This window comes from Entelurus aequoreus, linkage group LG08 (genome assembly GCF_033978785.1).
Source record: "Entelurus aequoreus isolate RoL-2023_Sb linkage group LG08, RoL_Eaeq_v1.1, whole genome shotgun sequence".
Lineage (NCBI taxonomy): Eukaryota > Metazoa > Chordata > Actinopteri > Syngnathiformes > Syngnathidae > Entelurus > Entelurus aequoreus.
This window is the reverse complement of record NC_084738.1, coordinates 29,865,772-29,889,581: the sequence shown is the minus strand read 5'-3', so window position 1 is coordinate 29,889,581 and position 23,810 is coordinate 29,865,772. Positions and strand designations below refer to the sequence as shown.

The 23,810-nt window shown below is 41.0% G+C and overlaps 1 protein-coding gene across 3 annotated transcripts in view; it reads right to left on the bottom strand.

Annotated features, from left to right (window-relative positions):
• Positions 1-3,647: 3,647 nt before the first annotated feature.
• mrtfba (myocardin related transcription factor Ba) overlaps positions 3,648-23,810 on the bottom strand; it is a 44,651-nt gene continuing 24,488 nt past the window's right edge. For 2 of the 3 annotated variants that reach the window (XM_062056227.1, XM_062056226.1), the window contains 14 exons: positions 22,840-22,905; positions 22,611-22,666; positions 21,941-22,016; positions 21,551-21,712; positions 21,288-21,451; positions 21,067-21,201; positions 20,752-20,996; positions 20,274-20,427; positions 14,882-15,864; positions 14,508-14,631; positions 14,239-14,385; positions 11,277-11,414; positions 8,251-8,311; positions 3,648-8,176 (listed from right to left, as the gene is read on the bottom strand). In XM_062056227.1, the coding sequence (XP_061912211.1) occupies positions 7,686-8,176; positions 8,251-8,311; positions 11,277-11,414; positions 14,239-14,385; positions 14,508-14,631; positions 14,882-15,864; positions 20,274-20,427; positions 20,752-20,996; positions 21,067-21,201; positions 21,288-21,451; positions 21,551-21,712; positions 21,941-22,016; positions 22,611-22,666; positions 22,840-22,905 (3,002 nt within the window). In that variant the 3' untranslated portion in view covers positions 3,648-7,685. Of the gene's footprint in view, positions 8,177-8,250; positions 8,312-11,276; positions 11,415-14,238; positions 14,386-14,507; positions 14,632-14,880; positions 15,865-20,273; positions 20,428-20,751; positions 20,997-21,066; positions 21,202-21,287; positions 21,452-21,550; positions 21,713-21,940; positions 22,017-22,610; positions 22,667-22,839; positions 22,906-23,810 lie in introns of all 3 variants that reach the window. The other variant, XM_062056228.1, reaches the window with a different exon arrangement.

Genomic DNA, 23,810 nt, shown 5'->3' with positions numbered 1-23,810 from the left:
GAGAAAACTTCCCGTTTTCCCCCATGAGAGTGATCAATGTCCCTCCTTGAGTACCTCCATCAGGCAAGTTTCCCAGCGAGGCATCACTGAAGACAGTCAAGTTCAAAGCATCATTATTACCCAAATGTTGAAATTTAAGAGTAACCTTTCCTGCTTTAAGTTTACGAATCACCTTATTTGCATCATGAATGGACTGCACAGTAGCATTTTTCAGAATAGATGCCAAAATACAAGCGTCAAACATAACATCAGGTCTAGTTTGTTTTGCAACCCAAAGAATTTGTCCTATTTTTGATCTCAGCTGCTCTCTTTCCGTTTCACTAAGAGCTGAATCTCTCTGTATAGCACGTGCTGGCTGCATGTTTATGGGTTGCATGTTGTCAATATAGCCCTGCTGATTCATCTCAATTACACCATTTACAGTGGCAATGTCCATTCCTACATAGCAGAAATTATCATGTTCCTCACGTCCCACACGGAACGCACACTTCAGTCGAGGAATCACATCAGTTACAAAGTTTTGTGAACCTGCCCAGAGAAAATCATCCACATGACATGCAAGTACCCCTTTAACTTTGCATTGTTCATCCAACCAATAAAAGACTGCAGGATCCACTTGTGACACTTTACCACTTGTGCTCAGCATTATTTCTTTCACTCTATTATACCAATAAAGTGATGCATCAGCAAGACCATATACACATTTCTTAAGTTTCCATAGCACCCCTTTACTGTTTGCTTCTGGGGGGGGGGGGGGGGTGAACATGAATGTCCCTTGATAACTCCATGCCTTGCAAAAAGGCAAGGCAAGGCAAGGCAACTTTATTTGTATAGCGCTTTTCATACACAAGGCAGACTCAAAGTGCTTCACAGACAACAAAGTGAAATGAAAGAAAATAAAAGCAAAATTAAAATGCAGATTTAATGTCCATAGAATGGACCTTCCACTGATTTTGGCTAATCACTGCTAGCAATAACCTCAGGGATTCAGAAGCACAGGTTGGTGAATCTTTTTGCACCTGTTGGATATTGAACTCTTCAAAACCCCTGGCTACAAGTCTAGCTTTAGGCACAATACCGTTCTCAGTTTCTTTTAGACTACAGACCCAACGGGTGGAAACACATCTTTGGCCTGTATCTTCAACTTCTTCAAAAACATTATTATTGTTCCAGTTTTCAATCTCTATTTGTTTAGCTTCATCAAATGATATGTCTTTTGTTATAAGTACATCAGCATCCATGACTTCTGAATCGGACTCAATGCTGAGACTATTCACACGTGACAGATCAACAGCTTCTTTTTGACCATGACTCCCATCATTTTCAATAAATTGCAGGTTATACCAATTTTTATACCCTCCTGTGGCTTTGCCTGCTCTACCTAGGACTTTTGCTTTACATAGAACACTTTCATCACTTTTCATAAAGGTTACAGTATGTCCCGCTTTTACCTTGACACTGGACACAGGAATAACAGGGTTATCATTATAGACATTGTGCTCCATTTGAGTTTGAATTACATCATTATGAGTCACTAACGAATGAGCTCCCTCTCCTGCATTGGACTCTCTGTCACTTTCCTGTTCGTTATCAGCATCTGTGTTTTGTGTACTGAATGAGCCACCTGTGGCTCTGTTCACTACATCTGTGTTTTCACTGTCTGCTGCTTGATTCTGTACAATTATCTCACTGTTTGTGTCATCGAGAACCTCACTTTGAGCAGTTGTGTGTAACTTATTAAGCCTCAAGTGATGTACTCTAACAAGGATACCACCATGTCTTACAAATACAACAGCCCCATCCTGACCAATAACTATCCTCTGCTACCAATGTTGATATAGACTTAGTAGACACAACGTATATTAAGTATATTGAGTTTTATTCAGACACTGAGGCAGCCGACATGTCAACATAGTTTCCTCCATGACATGCCATATCCCAGCAGCCCCCACTGCCCAGTCTCCAGCATGAATAGCCGTAAAGGGGCATAGAACTGTCGTAAAGTGTTCATTGGAGAACAACACACGTTAACACTGATGAGGACCAGAAGGCGTCCCATATTACACCGGTTTTAAAATCACTGCATTGGCTCCCTGTGTGATTAAGAATCAATTTTAAGATTGCTTTACTGGTTTTTAAATGCCACAATGGTCTTGGGCCTTCTTATCTTTATGATTTGCTTTTATCGTATGAGTCCTCGTGATGATGAGGGCGTGGCCTGCCGTGCCCCCAGACTGCCGATGATGTGGCTCACAAATAAAAAGGTTTAGCTGCCGACCCAGAGAGGGATGTTAAGGATGTTAAGAATTAGGGCACATCGCACGTTATTACCTGGCACCGGCACTGGAACATATGTATTTATAATTAATGACATTACAAAGCATGCCTGTAAGAATACAATACAGTCATTTTAAGTTATGAGTTCATTAATTCAAGAATTTGGGTGGATTGAGAAGCAGATTTCTTTGAAACCGTGACGCTGATGTATCTGTCCTGCAGATAAAGACATCAATAAAACACTTGAGCGCCTTTCAAGTCAACAGCATTTTTTTTTTCAAGTCGTGACCACAAAGAGTTCAACGAAAGCAGAGAACGCTTCCTTGGGAAAACATGCGATGATGTCATCGTGACCGACTAGGTCATTGCGGTTTGCTCGGAAGTTGTTTCTAAATGACAGGAAAACAGTTGCTACGCACATGAGCCAAATGACCGAGGTTGGAGGACGACAAATGTTTTACGATTTTTTTGTTGTTGGAATGAAGTCATGGTCTTTTTTGGGGATGATTGTCATTCTGTACTTCTTCACTTGACAACACAACATGGCTCAGATGTTGCAACTCGTAAACCAGCATTGACAAAAAGAAATGTTAGGTGTAAAATGTTAGCATTTATCATATAAAGTTTGCCCTGTTTGGGGTTAGTTGCAGTACAAAACCCAACATTTACATTAGCATAGCATTTGGTGGGATTTGTTATGCAAATGTCTTTCCATGAAAGGAATTATGGGTCTTGAGTAAAAATAAGACAAATTCAAGCAAAATAGCACTCTGGGCAATCAAAAATAATGCAATACCTGCAGTAACTAATGTACTTAATTACATGTTTAACACCTCTTTGAAAGCCACACTTCTGGGTTATGACAGCGGAACGCACAGGCCTTAAACCTTTAGGACAGGAGGATTTAGTACACAAAAAGAATTTGGTAAGTGGAAAAGTAATATTTTTGTGAGCGTTGTGTGGAAAGTCTTTGAAATGTTTGATGTGAAAAGGAAAAAAAGATTTAACTCGTGATGGATCAAACAATACTGAAGCATCTAATATTACTCTTTGTGTTTGATCTTCTTTTCCTGTGCACTATTTGGCTCATTGACCAAAGTTGCACATTCGTTATTCATTTGCCAACTACTGATTTTATTTGCAGGTCAAATGTGAATATTTGAATTCAGTAGATGGCAGTTGACCATTATGGAAAAACTAACGCTGTATCAGTGCTTTGTCAATACAGGTAGTAACTGCGCCATACACTCACTGAAGCATCATTTACCCATCACTAAATCTGTCAAATTTTTCACAGCAAAATATAACATTTTTAAGATTCTTGGCAGAGATACACTCCACAAACATGACACAGAGCCTTGTCATAGTACACCAATTTTATTATCTTCACATAAAAGATTCGAAGTATTTACAACAGAGAGAGCCCGTGATTCCAAACATGTATAAAAATATGACTTACATCTATAGAAGTATGTACACAATGTGCAAAACGTATGGCAGGCAAACAAAAGGTGGAAGGGAAGGGTGATTATTATTTTCTTTAAATCCCAGAATAGTCAGAATTGATGTTACTGTTACCATGGCGATAAACTGCAGTCGTTAAGGGGAAGCCCAGGAGTTATTCAGAAACACCATAATAGATTCTTATCAACTGTTATCACATGCAGCAAAGTACAGTACAAGGTTGTCATGGTTACAGTAACGTACGAGCTGACCTTCACTGGCCAGTCGGGCTCCGATCACCGAGGGCCGATATGACAAATATATCAGTTGAACAAGAAAAATGCAAACCAAAGTAGTAGTAAGAAAAATAATAATCATAATAAATCAACCTGAAAAAAGTGATAATAAAGTCCAATGCCTTGTTTTGTCCATAAAACATTCAATTTGACACCCTTAAAGGCGAACATCAAATGTAAAAAAACATAACTCATTAGTAATGTTGGCTCAAGTGACAAAAGGCTCCACATGGAATCACATCTATGCAAAGTTGTGTGTGGAGAACTAAAGCAGTGATGGCGCCCTCTTGCGGCCACCGGGGGTAACAACACGTTGCTGCAGGAGGAAGTGAACACTGCACGGACAAGGTGACACAAAGACGACGTAAAGCTGCTGGTGACACTCCCACACAACTTCAACAATCCTTCTTATTTTAGAACAGTTATGTGGCGTACTCTTATCTGCCCTGGTTTACCATTAACGTGGACCCCGACTTAAACAAGTTGAAAAACATATTGGGGTGTTACCATAGTGGTCAATTGTACAGAATATGTACTGTACTGTGCAATCTACTAATACAAGTCTCAATCAATCAATAGTCAGTACAACATGGCTGAATCTGTTGTAAAAGAACAATTAGATTAATTTATAAATGTCTAAAAGTGAGATTTTTCCGCACGACTTAAAACGCACAGGACGTTAGATTATTAAATATATTATATTGGAGCAACAGCGCCTCCTGCTGGTTGCAGCCAGTATTGCGCTCCTTTTAGTAGACTCCTCAAAAGACATAACGGTGGATGAGTGGGAAGCACATGCGCCTCGCAGGCTTGTGTGGGTTCACTCCTGCTTTCTACCACATCCAAAAATATATTTGGAAACAAAAGTCTGTTAGTTTATAGGCGCCTTGTGATTGGCTGTCCCTAAGTCAGCTGGGGTAGACTTTTAAACATGATGATCCATCACTTCCACCTACAATCAACACAACTCTGTGATTATTTCTGCTCTCACCAGAGTGAACATGAGTACTCCTGGGTTGTTTTGAAGTTTTACAACACAGCCGTGAACTTCTTTTTACACTTTCACGACCAGGTAAGACAGCACCATGCACTTCCACACCTGTGTTATGATGTTAAAATGCCTGAATTTTTAGTGATGGCGACAGTTTGACCCTGGAACTGACTATTTCAATTCTAACTATGGAAACATTGCTACAAAAGTCCAATTAGGCTAGTTTTTTTTACTCTGACTCTATTCTAATTACTTCATTGATGACACACACACACACCCACACCCACACACACACACACCCACCCACCCACACTCTTGTGTTTGTTACCTTCTTGAGACCTCTGAAAAATGCCTACCTCTTTAGGACCACCCTTTCTAGATATATAAAAAATGTGTATTTACAACATTAAAGGCCTACTGAAACCCACTACTACCGACCACGCAGTCTGAGAGTTTATATATCAATGATGAAATCTTAACATTGCAACACATGCCAATACGGCCGGGTTAGATTAGTAAAGTGCAATTTTAAATTTCCCGTGAAATATCCTGCTGAAAACGTCTCGGTATGATGACGTTTGCGCGTGACGGCACGGATTGTAGCTGACATTTTGGGACACCATTGTGGCCAGCTATTAAGTCGTCTGTTTTCATCGCAAAATTCCACAGTATTCTGGACATCTGTGTTGGTGAATCTTTTGCAATTTGTTTAATGAACAATGAAGACTGCAACAAAGAAAGCTGTAGGTGGGAAGCGGTGTATTAGCGGCCGGCTGCAGCAACACAAACACATAGCGGCTACGTCGTAGCCAGTGTTTCATTGTTTACATTTCCGAACAATGACAGTCAAGCTTTACCATTGGCCTGTGGGGAACTGGGAGAACAGAGACTCTTACCAGGAGGACTTTGAGTTGGATACGCTGTACCGTGAGTACGCAACTGCGGCTTCCAAACATTTGATCGCTTGCCCGTACGTGCGTGCCGCTATGTGCATGTCACGTACGTAACTTTGGGGAAATATATGTGCTGTATGAACTTTGCGGAGGTGAACGGTACTTTGGGCTGTGGGATTGAGTGTGTTGTGCGGGTGTTTGATTTGTATTGGCGGGTTATATGGACGGGGGGGGGGAGGTGTTTGTTATGCGGTATTATTTTGTGGCATATTAAATATAAGCCTGGTTGTGTTGTGGCTAATAGAGTATATATATGTCTTGTGTTTATTTACTGTTTTAGTCATTCCCAGCTGAATATCAGGTCCCAACCGCCTCTCACAGCATTTTCCCTATCTGAATCGCTTCCACTGCCCTCTAGTCCTTCACTCTCACTTTCTTCATCCACGAATCTTTCATCCTCGCTCAATTTAATGGGGAAATCGTCGCTTTCTCGATCCGAATCGCTCTCGCTGCTTGTGGCCATGATTGTAAACAATGTGCAGATGTGAGGAGCTCCACAACCTGTGACGTCACGATACTTCCGGTACAGGCAAGGCTTTTTTTTATCAGCGACCAAAAGTTGCCAACTTCATCGTCGATGTTCTCTACTAAATCCTTTCAGCAAAAATATGGCAATATCGCGAAATGATCAAGTATGACACATAGAATGGATCTGCTATCCTCGTTTAAATAAGAACATTTTCATTTCAGTAGGCCTTTAATAATATATACATACTATGCCAAATATTAAAAAGGTAAGCTTTTAGTTAATTTTTGGGGGGAATTTTTTGTTTGTAATTGGTTTTTAATCTTTATTATTTACTTTGTTATTACAGTATGTCTCTATATACATATTTATTTTTTATTTTTGTATTCATTTTGGGCCAAAAGGGGGCGCATTTCAATTTCTTACACACACTTGTTATTTCATATGTTGACCAGAGGGAAAGCACTTTTAAAACCGACACACAGTCAATTTGAAAAATCCCTCCTTTTTGGGACCACCCTAATTTTGATATATTTCATCACCAGGGGTGCAAATGAGACATTCTCTATTAGATGCAATGGTTTTCCGTATTGGGATCATGATTTATGTCCTAACTTGTTCACCGGTCCTCATATGGAAGGTACTTTTCCTTGTTGATGTCTCAAGAATGGCAGAAATACAAGAACACACGCACGCACGCACGCACGCACGCAGGACAGTTGGCTATGGATGGACCCAAAATGTGAGGTCTACATTTGTTCCCTTTGCACAGTCACAAAGCTGCCGTGATTACCAGAGTTCCCTCACCTGACAGAATACATTCATAAAAGAGAGACTTGTGGACAAATCTGTGATGTCATCAAAGTGGAGGCCTGGTCACGCCTCTGTAGTGCATAACTCTCACCTGTGTTCCTTTCCAAGATAGTTTTTGTGGATGTTTGTTCCTCAGCGTCGTAACGAGTTGATGAGTCAGCAAACATGCAGGATGTGCACACGGGTCACAATATGGCAGGATCATGATGTTTATGAACCATGTTCTTCATATGTACAGATAGTCCATGCTACTCAAGTCCAATTGGCTCCGCCTCTTCCTGGCTTTTCTAGACAATCCATTTCAAACCTTTTTTTTGTTTTTAGCCACCGAAGTGATGACATCATCATTTTTTGACAGCTGTGCAAACTCCTGCGTGTAGTTTCACGTGGTTGTATTTGGACTGTTACCGACGCATCAGTGCTCTTCTCCATCTTGCGGCGGCGCGTCATTCCCAGTGCAGCTGCATGTCGTGCGAGTCCAGGAAGTCCGCAGGGATCCCACCCGGGCCCGGAGGCATGGTGAGGTCCAACCACTCCATGTTGTCCAGCGCCGGGTCGGACAAAGCCATGTTGAGCGAGGACGGCGGCGAGGAGGAGGAGTCGCAGAAGGACAGGTCGGACGTGTCCATGGGCGAGTAGGGATGCTGGTCCATCAGCTGCGCCTGCAGCTCCTCCATCAGGCCCTGCGTGCGCGGGTCTGATGCTGACGGCGTGTCGGCCAGCGTCCTCTCCAGGAAGGCCTCCAGCTGGTTGTCGGTGGCCAGCGAGGAGAGGTTGGCCAGGCCGGGGTCCATGGCGGGACTCAGCGTGGGGGGAGGGGCCAACTGGATGTGTGGCGGGGACCTGTAGAGGGCGCTGTTGAGGGGAAGCGTGCTGACGCTGGCTGTGACCGGGTGGCTCTTAGTCAGACAATCATGTGGGATAAACGGAGTCATTTCTGAAGTGGATCAAATAAAAATGTTATTATATGTATTTATATGAACTCTATCTTTCTGCAGAAGCAGTTCTTACCTCCACTCTGTATGAGGATGTCAAACAAGTCATCCATTTGCTGACTGGTTGCTGTGGCAACCTGCAAAGACATCTGGTTGTACTGACAAGACTTGATTTACAATCCAAGGTGGGATGTGGTCACTTTTTGGTCTTTAATATCACTTATAATTATTATTTGAACTATTATTATTAGATGCCGGAATGGAGCCCAGACCTAACATCACCACCCCGCATACAGACGGTAATAAAAAAAAAATGATTGACTTAATTTAGTTGAAACACAACAAATTACCCCTAAATTATCTGTTGTTTGCTTTTTTAAGTTGTTTTTCCCCCACAAAATAGTGCCAACAAATGCATTACTAAGTACCCAGAATGGGAATTTTCATAATCATACAACCTGGCATGATTCACGTAAAAATAATATGACAAATATGTCAAATTCGTCTTTACGCCACAGAGGTTAGCTGAATCATTTAGTGGATAATAATGATCACAATAATATCATCATCATGATTATTACTATAAATACTAAGAGTTAAGCCCCTTTCTCTTTAAAAACTAGTGACACCTGTTTCAAACTTTAATCAAGGTTCCTTGAACGCTCCACAATTATGTGAAGTGAAGTGAATTGAATTATATTTATTTAGCGCTTTTTCTCTAGTGACTCAAAGCGCTTTACATAGTGAAACCCAATACCCAAGTTACATTTAAACCAGTGTGGGTGGCACTGGGAGCAGGCGTGGATAAAGTGTCTTGCCCAAGGACACAACGGCAGTGACTAGGATGGCGGAAGCGGGGATCGAACCTGGAACCCTCAAGTTGCTGGCACAACCACTCTACCAACCTAGTTATACCGCCCCATGTGCAGTGAGATGCAAAAGTGAGACTTTAAAATAACCGTCCTCTGCTACCATAAACTGATTTTTCATAGTTTGCCTTCTACCCCTACTTTTGAAGACATGATGACGTCTGTGTTGATTGAACAGTAAAGAATAGTTCCATGTTATTGGAAGGAATTAACCATTTTGCCTTGTTGCAAGGGGGTGTAGGTTGTGCTACACGTTTCTAACTTGATTCAAACAACCTAATTATTCAACTTTGACAGCAACATTTGAACTTGTATAACTTTGTCTTTTATAAGTGACTTATTTAAATAAAATAAAAAAAATATTCAAATCTTGACAAAAGTCCATGTCATGATCATGTGGCCCCACTAAAAATCACAGATTTTGATACTTGGCGCCATCTTGGAAGTATGTTCACTTCACCTATGTTAGCATTATAACATTATATGCTAGCTTTTGAGCTAATTTTGAATGTTTCACCTGAACAATTATGGATTTTGATACTTGCCGCCATCTTAGAAGTATGTTAACTTCTCCCAATGTTAGCATGCTAATGTTTCTATGCTTATGCTAGCATTTTAGCAAATTGTGGATGTTTCACCCCGCACCAATATACTCCCCCAAGGCAGTATATTGGGGCCTTTACTGTTCCTAATATATGTTAATGACATGTCATCAGCATGCGACTGTGAATTGTTCTTGTTTGGGGATGATTCGGCCCTGCTGGTATCCGGCAAGGACAAGTCACAGGTGGAGAAAATCCTCAGTGCTGAACTCCGTAGTATTTGCACCTGGCTCGCTGACAATAAACTATCCATACACTTGGGTAAAACGGAATCCATCCTATTTGGGTCCCAAATCAACCTTAAGAAAGTCAATGATTTCACTATAAAAGTTGTTATCACCAGGAAAAATGAGGTCACCTACCTAGGTTCCATTCTAGAGGCTAATCTTTCCTGTGATAAAATGGCAACCAAGGTAATCAAAAAGGTCAACCAACGAACGAGATTTCTCTACAGAATCTCCTCTCTGGTCAACAAAAGCACCATGAAGATTCTAGCGGGAACTCTCATTCAACCCTTTTTCGATTACGCATGCACCTCCTGGTACCCTAGCACCTCCAAAACCCTTAAATATAGACTCCAAACATCCCAGAACAAGCTAGTCAGGTTACTTTCAGACCTCCACCCCAGATCACACCTCTCTCCTACCCACTTCTCCAAAGTGGGCTGGCTCAGGGTGGAGGACAGAGTAAAACAACTTGCACTGAGCCTAGTCTATAAAATCCGCTACACCTCCCTGATACCGAAGTACATGTCAAACTACTTCTTAACGTAAATGTCCGCCATAACCACAACACCAGGGGGAGCTCCACAAACCACGTTAAACCCAGATTCCGATGTAACAAAGGTCTTAACTCATTCTCCTTCTATGCCACATCAATCTAATCCTTTATTATTATATGGAATGCACTCCCAACAGGTGTAAAAGAAAGGGCATCTCTATCCTCCTTCAAAACTGCACTAAAAGAACACTTCCAGACAACTTCAACCCTTGACTAACACCCTCCCCCCTCCACATCCCACCTCCCCGGATTGTAAATAATCAAACGTATATACTCGTTCTTATGCTATCCTACCAAGTCAGACCTATACTGTTTCAATGTCCATTTCTCTGATGATGCAATTGTTGATGACTGAAGTGCTGATATCAACCCCTCCCCCCCCGCCCCCTTCTACATCCCACCCCCCGAATTGTAAATAATGTAAATAATTCAATGTATATACTCTGATGATTAACTTGTGGGATGACTATATTATGCTGATAATATATATTTGTACCATGAATTGATTTATGTGGACCCCGACTTAAACAAGTTGAAAAACTTATTCGGGTGTTACCATTTAGTGGTCAATTGTACGGAATATGTACTTTACTGTGCAACCTACTAATAAAACTTTCAATCAATCAATCAATGCTAACTCATCCTATGTTAGCATGCTAGCATTTTAGATAATGTTGTAGATTTCATCCTAACACTCATGAATTTTGATACTTGGCACCATCTTAGAAGTATGTTCACTTCCCTTGCATGCTATCACCCCCTAGTGGTTGTGGCATTAAACAAACGTTCATGCCATGTGCTGGCTGTGTGTGTGTGTGTGTGCGTGCGTGTGTGTGTGTAGGGTTTCTAACCTGTGAAACGTTGTTGACGTGCATGTTGCGGCTCTGTTTGACAGCGTCCTCATATCGAGGAGGTTCTTTTGTCTTGGGAAGCTGAGAAAGCAATGATGCAGGCTGCAGGATCAAGTTGGGCTGGGTTGCAGAGGAAGACTGGAGGGGAAAAAAACACAAACTTAAGCATAGGGTAAATAAATATTTCATGTTAAATATTTGTAAAGAGCTTTTCATGAAACCAAAGGCGACTTTACAATAGCAAAAGGGGGACCAAGGTTCTGTTCACACTGCAGGTCAGTCCATATGTGACCTCTATCGGATCTTTCCATGTCAATGTAAACAGAGCAATTCCATTTTTTTCAAATCTGACTTAGGCCTCTTTCGTATGGGGATATAAATCTGATAGTTTGATGCGACTGCAGTCTGAACGCTTTGGTCGCGCTCATCCGGCCTAATATATCATGAAATAGCAATAAGCATCAGAATTATTTGCCAAAATAGACGGTTACAAAATAAATAGTTGAAAAATGAGCAGAAAACAGGTGAAAATAATATTTTCGGAACTCGTGTCAATGTTCCACCACTCCCGTGGCTGCGACTGCTCCTCCACACGCTCTTCGGAGCAGACATCGAAGCAAATGTCCCACAAAGTGTGAGAGCCAAAATGCTCTCCCTCTTCCTTCTTAATCTTCTATGTGCAATAATTCAGTTCAGAAAATGTTGACTTTGATTGCACAAAATCCTTAAAAATTGCCACAAATACTTAGACCTTGGAGCCATGTTTACTTCCGACATGATGTCATGTCTGCATGCGGGTCAGATTGTGTTCACATTAGACATCAATTACATTTTGTAATGTGAACAATCACAAGATTGGACTTGACATACAATCTAAATTGGACATACTACCCTGCAGTGTGAACAATGTCAAACAATTGTCATTATGCTCCAGTCCATATTTAACACAGCACATGAATATCAAATTATACATAAACAAGGGTGAGGATGATTAATACTGATGGGCGAAATGGCCTAAAATTTGTATCACAATATATAACGCAGTCTTCGATAACAATCTCAAAATATTATTTGTAGGGATGTGCTGATTAATTCCTTTTAATGCCGATCACAAACACTGATCCCGTTGACTGACACTATTTCTTTTTGGTCAGCAGCTAATTATTTGTCCCCATACAGTGTTGAGCCGCTCCTCTAAGTTACAAATAATCAACTCCATTATGGCAAATAAACTGCATTTCTTTGTATCTTAAGTATCAGTATCAAGTACGATTATCACTGGAGGACAAGGCTAAACATGTTACACACCGAGAACAAGCCATGAACAGGCATGCTAATAGGTAAGTTAACCACTAAGCCAGCTTTGTTCAACATTAAGAAAAAAGTGTTTAGTGAAGTTTAAGAATTAGTGTAGATGGCACCTCGTTATGGCAGAAAGTAGACAGATATTAACAGGACAGTTGATTAATAAGAGTGCAGAGAGAGGATAAAATGACAACTGTTAGTGTGTCAGCATCGTCACAGTCAGTACACGACATGTAAGAGGAGGGCAAATCAATCCATAAATTGGTGGTGTCGATACCAAGAATAGTAACAGTATATAATGATACAAAAGTAATTAGATACATGTGTTCTCTTCTCAATGTTGTTCTTATTAATGTTTACAAACTTCCTGGACACAGGAAGACTTCGAGGGCAAAAACCAAAGGATTACAATGAGTCGTATATAGTTTTTACTTTTGTTTAGTTATTGTGTACTATTGGCTTAATTTTGCTTCAACAGTACAAGAGATGTGTTTATTGTTGCAATGTCTAAAGCACTCACCACAAATAAGTGGAAGCATCACCTCAATCATGGTGATCAGTATCGAAATCGACAGAATAAATTCCTGATCGGAACATCCCTAATTATGTGGTATATAAATGATAATAGAAACATTTTGAAAGGGTTACAAAGGATCCTAATATGGCTGCTGACATATGCAGCAGCATATTGAGTAATTTCCTGTTATATTATTTTCTCAAAACAATTGTTAATATACTTGTTCATGTACTGTTAATATCTGGTTACTTTCTGTTGTAACAAGGTTCTATCTACACTTCTGTTAAAATACAATAAACACTCATTATTCTGTTGTTTGGATAATTTACATTAGTTTAGGACAATACTGCAAATGTGATCCAATACCAAGTATTTACAGGGGCAGTATTGGTCATACCAATGCTGATACTGTTACTTCAATTTTTCAAGGATATTGAATGATTTAATTTTTGAGGACAATTATAATCAGACAAAAACACAGGATGCAGTGTAACAATATTAATTATATTGTTAAATTATTTCTTACTACTGTATGTGGGCTCTGATTTCAATGTTTTAATGTGGGGCGGTATAGCTCGGTTGGTAGAGTGGCCGTGCCAGCAACTTGAGGGTTCCAGGTTCGATACCCGCTTCTGCCATCCTAGTCACTGCCGCTGTGTCCTTGGGCAAGACACTTTACCCACCTGCTCCCAGTGCCACCCACACTGGTTTAAAAATGTAACTTAGATATTGGGTTTCACAATGTAAAGCGCTTTGAGTCACTTGAGAAAAGCGCTATATAAATATAATTCACTTCACTTCACTTCACACTTTTGTCTTTTGCCCCTAAAGTCCTCCATGTATTTCCTCAGTTTGTAAACAATAACCATAACGACAAAAGATGTTTTGATAATATAAAATATCGATCTTACCACTGTAGTATCGACCATATACCGATACTATACTTGCTATCGTTACTGTCGATATTTGTATTGTTAACCGCGAGCATTTACGAGACACAGCAAGAATGTGTCATCAACATGCATTATATAACGACAAAACGATAGTATTAAAAGCTCTATCATCTGCTAATTATATCATTTATATTGTATATTGTGCAACACTATGAGTCAGAATAGGAGGGCAAATAAAAGTTAATACCTTATTGAGGGGCCCATTGGAGATGTGACTGGGCGATGGCCGAAGAGAGGCTCTGCTATCCGGGGAGCTCCTCAAGAAACACTGGGGATTTATCTCAGGTCTTGTGTGGTTCTTTGTGTCCATGGTGTTAGTGCACATTGTTAAAGTCTGCAAACATTAAGAACAAGAGCATTACAACAAACACCTATTATCACTGAATCAACACTTTTCACATGAAAGATATTGATATTGTGCTGTAATATCATGACATCTCGTGTGGCATGGCTAACCTGCAGCAATGAGTTGTGGTTGACTAACTGCTGACTGGGGGATGTCTCCATCTTGGTGGTCTGCAGCTGAGGAATGGAGGCCTGGACTCGGCCTGGATTTGAGACAGTTGCCTGAAGGACAGGCCGAGATGCAGGAAAGCAAATTAAATACAAAGAGTTGCTTACAAGTTGAATAAACAAACTACCAAAACAGGTTATGGTCCTATTTCCACCAAGCCATTTTTTATGATTCATGACTTTTTTTTAGACTAGTCTACATTCTACTAAGAAAATTTGGCTAGCAATCAAACCACCAAACACACACAAGCCAGATCAGGGTAAAACAATCCAAACTGTTCCAAGGTGAGCTACGAAGATGTGTCCTGCATTGTACCTGTAGGCTGACCGTGGTGCTCGGCAGCTGGATGGCGGTTGTGTTGTTGGGTAGTGAGACAGGGAGCAGAATCTGAGTTCCAGCCTGACCAGTTGTGGTTAGCAGAGTCTGAGGTTGACCAAGCATCTGGGACACCCCGCCAGAATGGCTGATGAAGAACTGCTGCAGGTTGGGGGCGGCGGATTGGGTTTGCAGCTGGTTGTTGAGTTTGGGACTTCCCTGGAGAGGCTGTGGGCTGCTGCTAACTTGGCCTTGAGTATGCGTGAGGATCTGCGTTTGAGGCGGAAGTTGGACAGGTTTGCCAGAACACACAGTCATGTCCTCCAACTTCACCACATTTTGCAGCGGGTTAGTAAGAGTCTGGGAGCCCAAAAGAGAATTAGGAAAGGAAGGTGGAGAACAGTTTGACAAGTTCGGTTGCTCCAGTTTTACAGTGTTTGTGTTGAGGACTGTTGAAACAGGGCTCATAGAACTTGATACTACAAATGGAGAGTCAGTGCTGCTCTGAGTCCTCTTCTCTACCTCCAGCTGCATCTTCAGCTCCTCCACCAACTTCTGCTCGTGCTCAAGCTTCCGCATTAGCTCTTCAATCTGCTGCTCCTTCTCATGGAGCTTCCTGTCCTTTTCTGGGACAGGCAAGGGAGGGAGAAGTTTGGGCCCTGATGGCTCACAATTCGCGTCTGACAGGCCTACATCCTGCCGGAAGCTGAAAAGACCCTTGGGAGTCGGGGGCGAGACAGGAGGCGTGGAGTTTATAATCTCAGTGGCCACTTGCTGGAGTGGATGGGTGGCAGCAGGTCTGGTATTGGTGGTGACGATCTCCATGGGAATGGCGGTGAGAGTGGTGGTGGCAGGTGAGGGAATAGTGGTCAGAGCAGGCGAGCTAGGACTATCCTGGAAGGGCTTTAGTCTTTCGATCAGATCCATTTTAGTTCCTGACACAGGGAGGCCACGCAGCTTCAGCTCCAGCTTCAGCTCAGCAACCTGGAAAATAATCATGATGTTATTAAACACTAAGGATGGCCGATATGGCAGAAAAGGAAAGGAAATGTTAATACAACCATGGAAAACACTTAAATACTCAAATCTAAACACAATTCTAAAATCAATAAACACTTAATAACTATTTAAAGTGAGTTGCAAAAATAAGGAAAATGTACGAAATGCTGAACAAAGTGTAAAGAAATACTGTAAAGTGTGAAAATGTAAACAGAGAAAACAGAGAAACCTGAGAACAGCAGTTTTCTTGCAGGTTTACTGCCAGGAAGTTACGTGGCCTGTTTAACATTTAATTTACACAGGCCACGTGTAAAGTTGTACTAAAACATTTTGACAGATTTTTGAGCGCCATGTGTAATGTTTTACAAACCCCGTTTCCATATGAGTTGGTATATTGTGTTAGATGTAAATATAAACGGAATACAATGATTTGCAAATCCTTTTCAACCCATATTCAATTGAATGCACTACAAAGACAAGATATTTGATGTTCAAACTCATAAACTTTATTTTTTTTTGCAAATAATAATTAACTTAGAATTTCATGGCTGCAACACGTGCCAAAGTAGTTGGGAACGGGCATGTTTACCACTGTGTTACATGGCCTTTCCTTTTAACAACACTCAGTAAACGTTTGGGAACTGAGGAGACACATTTTTTAAGCTTCTCAGGTAGAATTATTTCCCATTCTTGCTTGATGTACAGCTTAAGTTGTTCAACAATCCGGGGGTCTCCGTTGTGGTATTTTAGGCTTCATAATGCGCCACACATTTTCAATGGGAGACAGGTCTGGACTACAGGCAGGCCAGTCTAGTACCCGCACTCTTTTACTATGAAGCCACGTTGATGTAACATGTGGCTTGGCATTGTCTTGCTGAAATAAACAGGGGCGTCCGTGGTAACGTTGCTTGGATGGCAACATATGTTGCTCCAAAACCTGTATATACCATTCAGCATTAATGGCGCCTTCACAGATGTAAGTTACCCATGTCTTGGGCACTAATACACCCCCATACTATCACAGATGCTGGCTTTTCAACTTTGCGCCTATAACAATCCGGATGGCTCTTTTCCTCTTTGGTCCGGAGGACACGACGTCCACAGTTTCCAAAAACAATTTGAAATGTGGACTCGTCAGACCACAGAACACTTTTCCACTTTGTATCAGTCCATCTTAGATGAGCTCAGGCCCAGCGAAGCCGACGGCGTTTCTGGTTGTTGTTGATAAACGGTTTTTGCCTTGCATAGGAGAGTTTTAACTTGCACTTACAGATGTAGCGACCAACTGTAGTTACTGACAGTGGGTTTCTGAAGTGTTCCTGAGCCCATGTGGTGATATCCTTTACACACTGATGTCGCTTGTTGATGCAGTACAGCCTAAGAGATCGATGGTCACGGGTTTAGCTGCTTACGTGCAGTGTAAGGCTGCAGCTAACGATTATTTTTCTATCGATTAATCTATAGATTATTTTTTCGATTAATCGGTTAATCTATATATTATTTTTTCGATTCATCTATAGATTATTTTTCCTTTTACCGATTATTTTTTATTTTATTTTATTTAAAATGAAGATGAAAAAATAAAAGTAGGCCAGTTTTTTCAAAAGGCATGGCTTTTATTTACAAAAAAAAAGTATGGCCACTCAGTCAACATTGACAACAACATGACAAAATATTCTGTAACAATGTAAACATTTAAAACTTTTAACAAAATTAAAAGTAGCTTATTTTCTTTTTAATGTGCAAATATAAAAGTAAACATCCAGTGCAAATCTTAATATTCTGCAATAGTATAAGCATTTAAAAAGTAAAAGTATTGCTTATTTTGCTTTAAAATGTGCAAAAATAAAGATAAACATCCAATACAAAAAAGTGCAAAACGAAATATTCTGTAACAACAGTGTAAACATTTCAACAAAAGTGAAAGTATTGCTTATTTGCTAAAATGTGCAAAAATAAAGATAAACATCCAATACAAAAAAGTGCCAATCTAAATATTCTGGAGCACTGTAAACATTAAGTATTGCTTTTGAAATGTGCAAAATAAACATCCAGTCCAACACAGTACACAATAACCAATTCTACTCATTCCAGTGAGTGACTAACAGTTGTAATGAAGAAAGGTTAGCATGTCTACTTGCTTTGCTTCTTTTCTTGTTTACAATATTCCCAGCAGCTGAAAATAGGCGCTCAGAAGGGGTCGATGTGGCTGGAACTGAGAGGTAATTAGCCTTCACCTCAAACCAGGACTGCGAGCGAGTTGAGCTGCAGTTTAAGTTTCTAGTAGGTCAACGGGCTCATAGTGATGTTACTAGTAGTTGACTGGGAGGTGTTTATTATCATTTGGGGAGAGTCCGCTGCCTGATGCTCACCTGCTAAACACCTATCTGCTCGACGCTGAAGCGCTGACTACATGCGCTATGAATACGCACTGCTGATTGGCTGATAATGCTTCGTGTGTACCAATCAGATGGTAGTGTGGGTGGGACAATGCTGCGTGTGTACCAATCAGATGGTTGTATGGGTGGGACAATGCTGCATGCTGAGACAGAGGCAGAGGAGCAAAGCAACTTGTTAAGACTTTAGCAGCTAAAGTTAGCTTTAGCTTAGAAACTCGTTCGGTACACCCCCGTACCGAACCGAAATCCCCGTACCGAAACGGTTCAATACAAAACACATACCGTTACACCCCTAGCAGATACAAATGACACATTCATGTTTTTGTGTAATGATAACAACGTATGCTAACGCGGACGATTGACAAGTTGATGGTTGATGGTTTTCTTTTCAAATGTTCGTTCATAGCCGTTGTGCTGCTATGATAGGACATTTCCGCTCGACACAGTGTGCATACAACAACATTATTAGGCTGTGTATTGAAATACTCCCACACTTTTGACGACTTTTGGCGTGCGTTTTTCCCCTCGCTCGCACAGTCTGCTTTGCGCTCCGCCATGACGGTAGTGTGACGTAATTATGCGACGCGTCGACGCACAAAAACGGCGTCGACGTATTTACATAACCGATGACGTCGACTACGTCGACGCGTTGTTTCAGCCTTAGTGCAGTGATTTCTCCAGATTCTCTGAACCCTTTGATGATATTACGGACCGTAGATGGTGAAATCCCTAAATTCCTTGCAATAGCTGGTTGAGAAATGTTTTTCTTAAACTGTTCAACAATTTGCTCACGCATTTGTTGACAAAGTGGTGACCCTCGCCCCATCCTTGTTTGTGAATGACTGAGCATTTCATGGAATCTACTTTTATACCCAATCACGGCACCCACCTGTTCCCAATTTGCCTGTTCACCTGTGGGATGTTCCAAATAAGTGTTTGATGAGCATTCCTCAACTTTATCAGTATTTATTGCCACCTTTCCCAACTTCTTTGTCACGTGTTGTTGGCGTCAAATTCTAAAGTTAATGATTATTTGCAAAAAAAAAAAAGTTTAACTGTTTGAACATCAAATATGTTGTCTTTGTAGCATATTCAACTGAATATGGGTTGAAAATGATTTGCAAATCATTGTATTCCGTTTATATTTACATCTAACAGAATTTCCCAACTCATATGGAAACGGGGTTTGTATATTCTCAATGAAACATCAAAGTTACTTACGGGTACTTGCTAGCGTCATTTATTGAACAGGTGTCAACCTGCAGTCCACACATATTTCTTATGTGTGACTCCCATCTACTGGTCACATTTGTTGTTACACAATGTACCAAATAAAATTGGTTCGGAGTCAGTAAGCACAACTAGAATTAATTAGGCGCACCGGGATATAAGGCGCACTGTCGATTTTTGAGAAAATGAAAGGATTTTAAGTGTGCCTTAAAGTTCGAAAAATACGGTACCAATTAAATGTTTGAACATATATACTCATTGCTATAAATTAGGTGTTTTAAAACATTTGACTGGTAGTATAACTCATTTTGTAGGTGGCTGCTACTCAGTGGCCTTGTGGTTAGAGTGTACGCCCTGAGATCGGTAGGTTGTGAGTTCAAACCCTGGCCAAGTCATACCAAAGACTATAAAAATGGGACCCATTACCTCCCTGCTTGGCACTCAGCATCAAGGGTTGGAATTGGGGTTAAATCACCAAAATGATTCCCGGGCGCGGCCACTGCTGCTGCTAACTGCTCCCCTCACCTCCCAGGGGGTGAATAAGGGGATGGGTCAAATGCAGAGGACAAATTTCACCACACCCAGTGTGTGTGTGACAATCATTGGTACTTTAACTTTAACTGTAGTGTGTATGTGTAGGTTAATATATTTACACAATGCAAAGCACTCTCGTTTTTAATCAATGACCTCAAAAGTTTTTTGCCGTACTTTGTGAGACAGGACTGTGTGCAGTAAGTACATTCTGTTGAAACATTAGACAGATACCTTCATCTCCTCCAGGTTGGGAGGCAAGACTCCGGGCTTACGGCTCGATAAGGAGTTGTTCTGCCGTGCCAGAGGCAGTGTGGGAGGTGGTGGTGCAGTGGGCAAAGAAACAACGATGGTGCTCGGATTGCCACTCTGGCCATCTGTCACGGGCCTATGGAGAGTAACATAACACCATTTGTCATCTGGGTGAACAGTGTATTTTACAGCATTGAAACATGTAAAAAAAAGAAAAATGACATCTGTTGTGTCAACCATTGTTCTATTTTTAGACACTAATGCTAAAGGCAGCTGTGTATACATCTCGACTGCCAGTGATAGTCTAAGACGTACGTGCCTTCAACCAATCATTTTACATCTTTCTTGACTAACATCAAACAGAAACTTGGAGGTTCTATGTAGTTTTTAGACTGGTCGGATCTAATTATGTCTTGTGTGATGAGTTATCGCTTGTATTTAGCATTTGTTGTTAACATACCTGAGCGGGGCAGGTAAAATAGTCTGATAGTTGTAGTGCTGCTGTTGCTGGTTGAGGATCTGTAGTTGGAGGAACAACTGCTGCTGCTCTAGAAGTCTGGCATAGGAGGAATCCATCTGGGCCTCACAGGCCTCCTGCTTCTGGTCTGGTGGAACATACTGATGGTACTTGAGCTTTTTCACTCTGGGTTTGGCCTCTTTGCCTTTCTTGCGGCTCTTCTCAGACGGCGTCTTTTGCTGGCTTTGCTGTTGTGGGAGGTAAGCCAAAATTATTTTGCGCTCTGATAAAAATAAGAAGTTGTATGATCATACATACTTTCACCAGTGTTGGGCCTGGCTTGGAAGGAGTGACGGGATGAGCAGCAGATACTGCAGGGCGGCTTGAAGGGTGCTCATTCGCAGTGAATACCTTCATTCTGTCTGTGGTGGGTTCTACAGCAGCTGGGGGGGACTAAAAAATTGGAACAACACAGAAAATGTGTTCTTAACTTTGAACTGTTTAAGGACACAACATCCTTTGGTTATCCCCTTTCTGACCTTCAGTAAGATGCTAGGAAGAAGTGGCGCTGGAGTGGGGGCCTCTGGGCCTTTTACCTCCACAGGTGAGGGGATAGAGCTCTGAGATTCCTGGCTAGCGGGCTGCTCTGGGGACAGGGCGTCACTACTGTCCTCATCCGAGACTTTATGATAATTCACCTGTCCTGTTAATAGTAATACAAAAAAAACAAGTGTCATAATGAGCAGTGGTGCCAATGAACTGCAAGACTGAAATGCAAATGTGTTACCAGTCCTTCTCTCACCTATTATGACGTGTTTGAGGCTGGAATCCACAGGTATAATGTTTTTCTCTACAAGCTCCATGGGACCAGGTCTCTGGGCGATTTTCTCATTCAAGTTGTCGGCCAATCGGGCCCTCTTTAGCTTCATCTGAGTGGCCTGTAGTGACGGCTCGGCTCCAGTCTCTGAAGGAGAGCCAAACATCTCACGGTGTGCTTACAAACCAGTATACTTGAATGTTTGACTAATATTGGAGAGTTATTTTACAAAGATATGGTGCACTTGTGAAATCAGAGATGTATATCATTATCTGGTATGCAAGACGTGAACATACATAAATGTATGTCAATTAACTTATAAACATAGATATACAGTTCATTTTAGCACAAGGACAAGGGAATGGCTACAGTTACCTTGCAAGATGTGCATCCTGACCAGTTCTGCTCTCTCTGGACGACTGCGGATCTTGTGCTTAAGGAAATTCTCTGTCTGAGGAAAGTCACACACTAGTCAAATCTGTTTTTTGATTTGATACAATGAGCAAAAGTCTCAAGAGACAACAGTTTAATTGTTTTAATGACCTTTATCAATGCATTCCTTCTGACACAGTAAAGGGGGACATACTAGATTATTAGCATTAAACATTGAAGAACAAAACCAATTTAAACCAAACTTGTTTTGACTTTTGTATTACATAGAAAAAAGATTAATCAACCCCTTATGTTTATTTGATGTACAGTACTGTAAATCACTTTATATATTGTGTTCAACGTGTAGAAACCTGGGTGGAACCCATTATACATATTTACATGGTTTCTTATTAGGAATCTGCAAACTTTTCTATTTACGCACCATATTCAAGAACCAATGTGTACAGTAAATCGAGGTTCCAATGTATTACGGTTGAGTCATGAGGGGATTTTAAGGAACAATCCACCTGCCAGAAAAACCAGGAAGTAGCCTGCTACACTAATACAAACAAATACACTCCACAATTGATTTTTGTGTTAACTTTGTTAACGGCCGTAACAAATACAATGGGGGCCAGAGACTTTTTCATAGTCCGTAGCATTAGCACCATACCCTTGCTCTCTCCAAGCTGCGGATCTGCCCATGGAAAGCAGCCGGACTCTTCAGGGCTACAGCAAAACAAACATATATCCGCAAATTCAGTGCACACATTTTATTACCCAAACAACATTTCTATATAAAGAAGCTGTGCTAATCACCAGACTTGCCAGTGTGAGGAAAGCTCATCCCGCACACACACTGGACTGTGAGTGATGCACAGCTGACAAACGCAGTTACTCACGTGGCATGATGCCTTGATCCACCAACTGCTCGCGAGTTCGTCTTTGCTGAAGTCTCAACTGCAGAACTGAAAAGAAAATATGGAAATCTGTAAAAAACTAACTGAAGTAGCAGCAGGAGGAACATGGCACAAATGAGTTGCAAGAAACATGAGTTGAGCACAACCTAAAAGATGTACACAAAATTGGTAAAACAACTGATTTCAAAGGGCTTCAAATAAACATACGGGAGATGTACACATATGAAATAAGTGTTGAACTTTGAATGTAATACCAAAGATTCCCTAAGATTAAATTCTATTTACACTTAGTTTCCCTTGCTGAAATATTGATGTTCAGCTCACCTCATAAACCATAAGCCAATCACCTGTAAGTACAAGCCACATATCCGAAGCTCGAGGTATCAAAAGTGGCGGTATAGCTGAAGCAAAATATTAAGGTGGGACTAAACATTTCGAGATCTATATTTGTAGTGGTACAGTATTAGTGTTTGGCATGCCAACACAAGATTTGCTTGTGAATTCCAAACTAAAACAGCTTGCATTGTTTTTGTTGCAAGCTAGGAAGTCCAAAGTAAAATAAAGGATCCGATATAATATTGTCTAGTTTTGAATGAAAGACTTTCTGCCCAGCTTCATCTGCTGTACTTTGTAGTTCAAAGAGCCCTTGGTCAATAATAGGCATGTATTTTTAGCAGAATAAAAAAGTGTGACTGTGATCATCTCTAGAGGGTGTGCCTTTGGTGTCCTATACCCCCTTTCCCATGCTTGTGTCACCCTGACAAACATGCTAAAGTTATCTACATAGGAATGTTGTAACCTTTCGTCCAGTTTGCCTAGCAACTGCAGCTTTCACTCCTAAACATAAAGAGACTATCTGCTACAGGTAACATTTCTACTGTGTGATTGGTGGTGAAAGCTTTCACTTTCACCACTTTCAACTCTGACAAAAACAAACAATGCTATCAAGAATG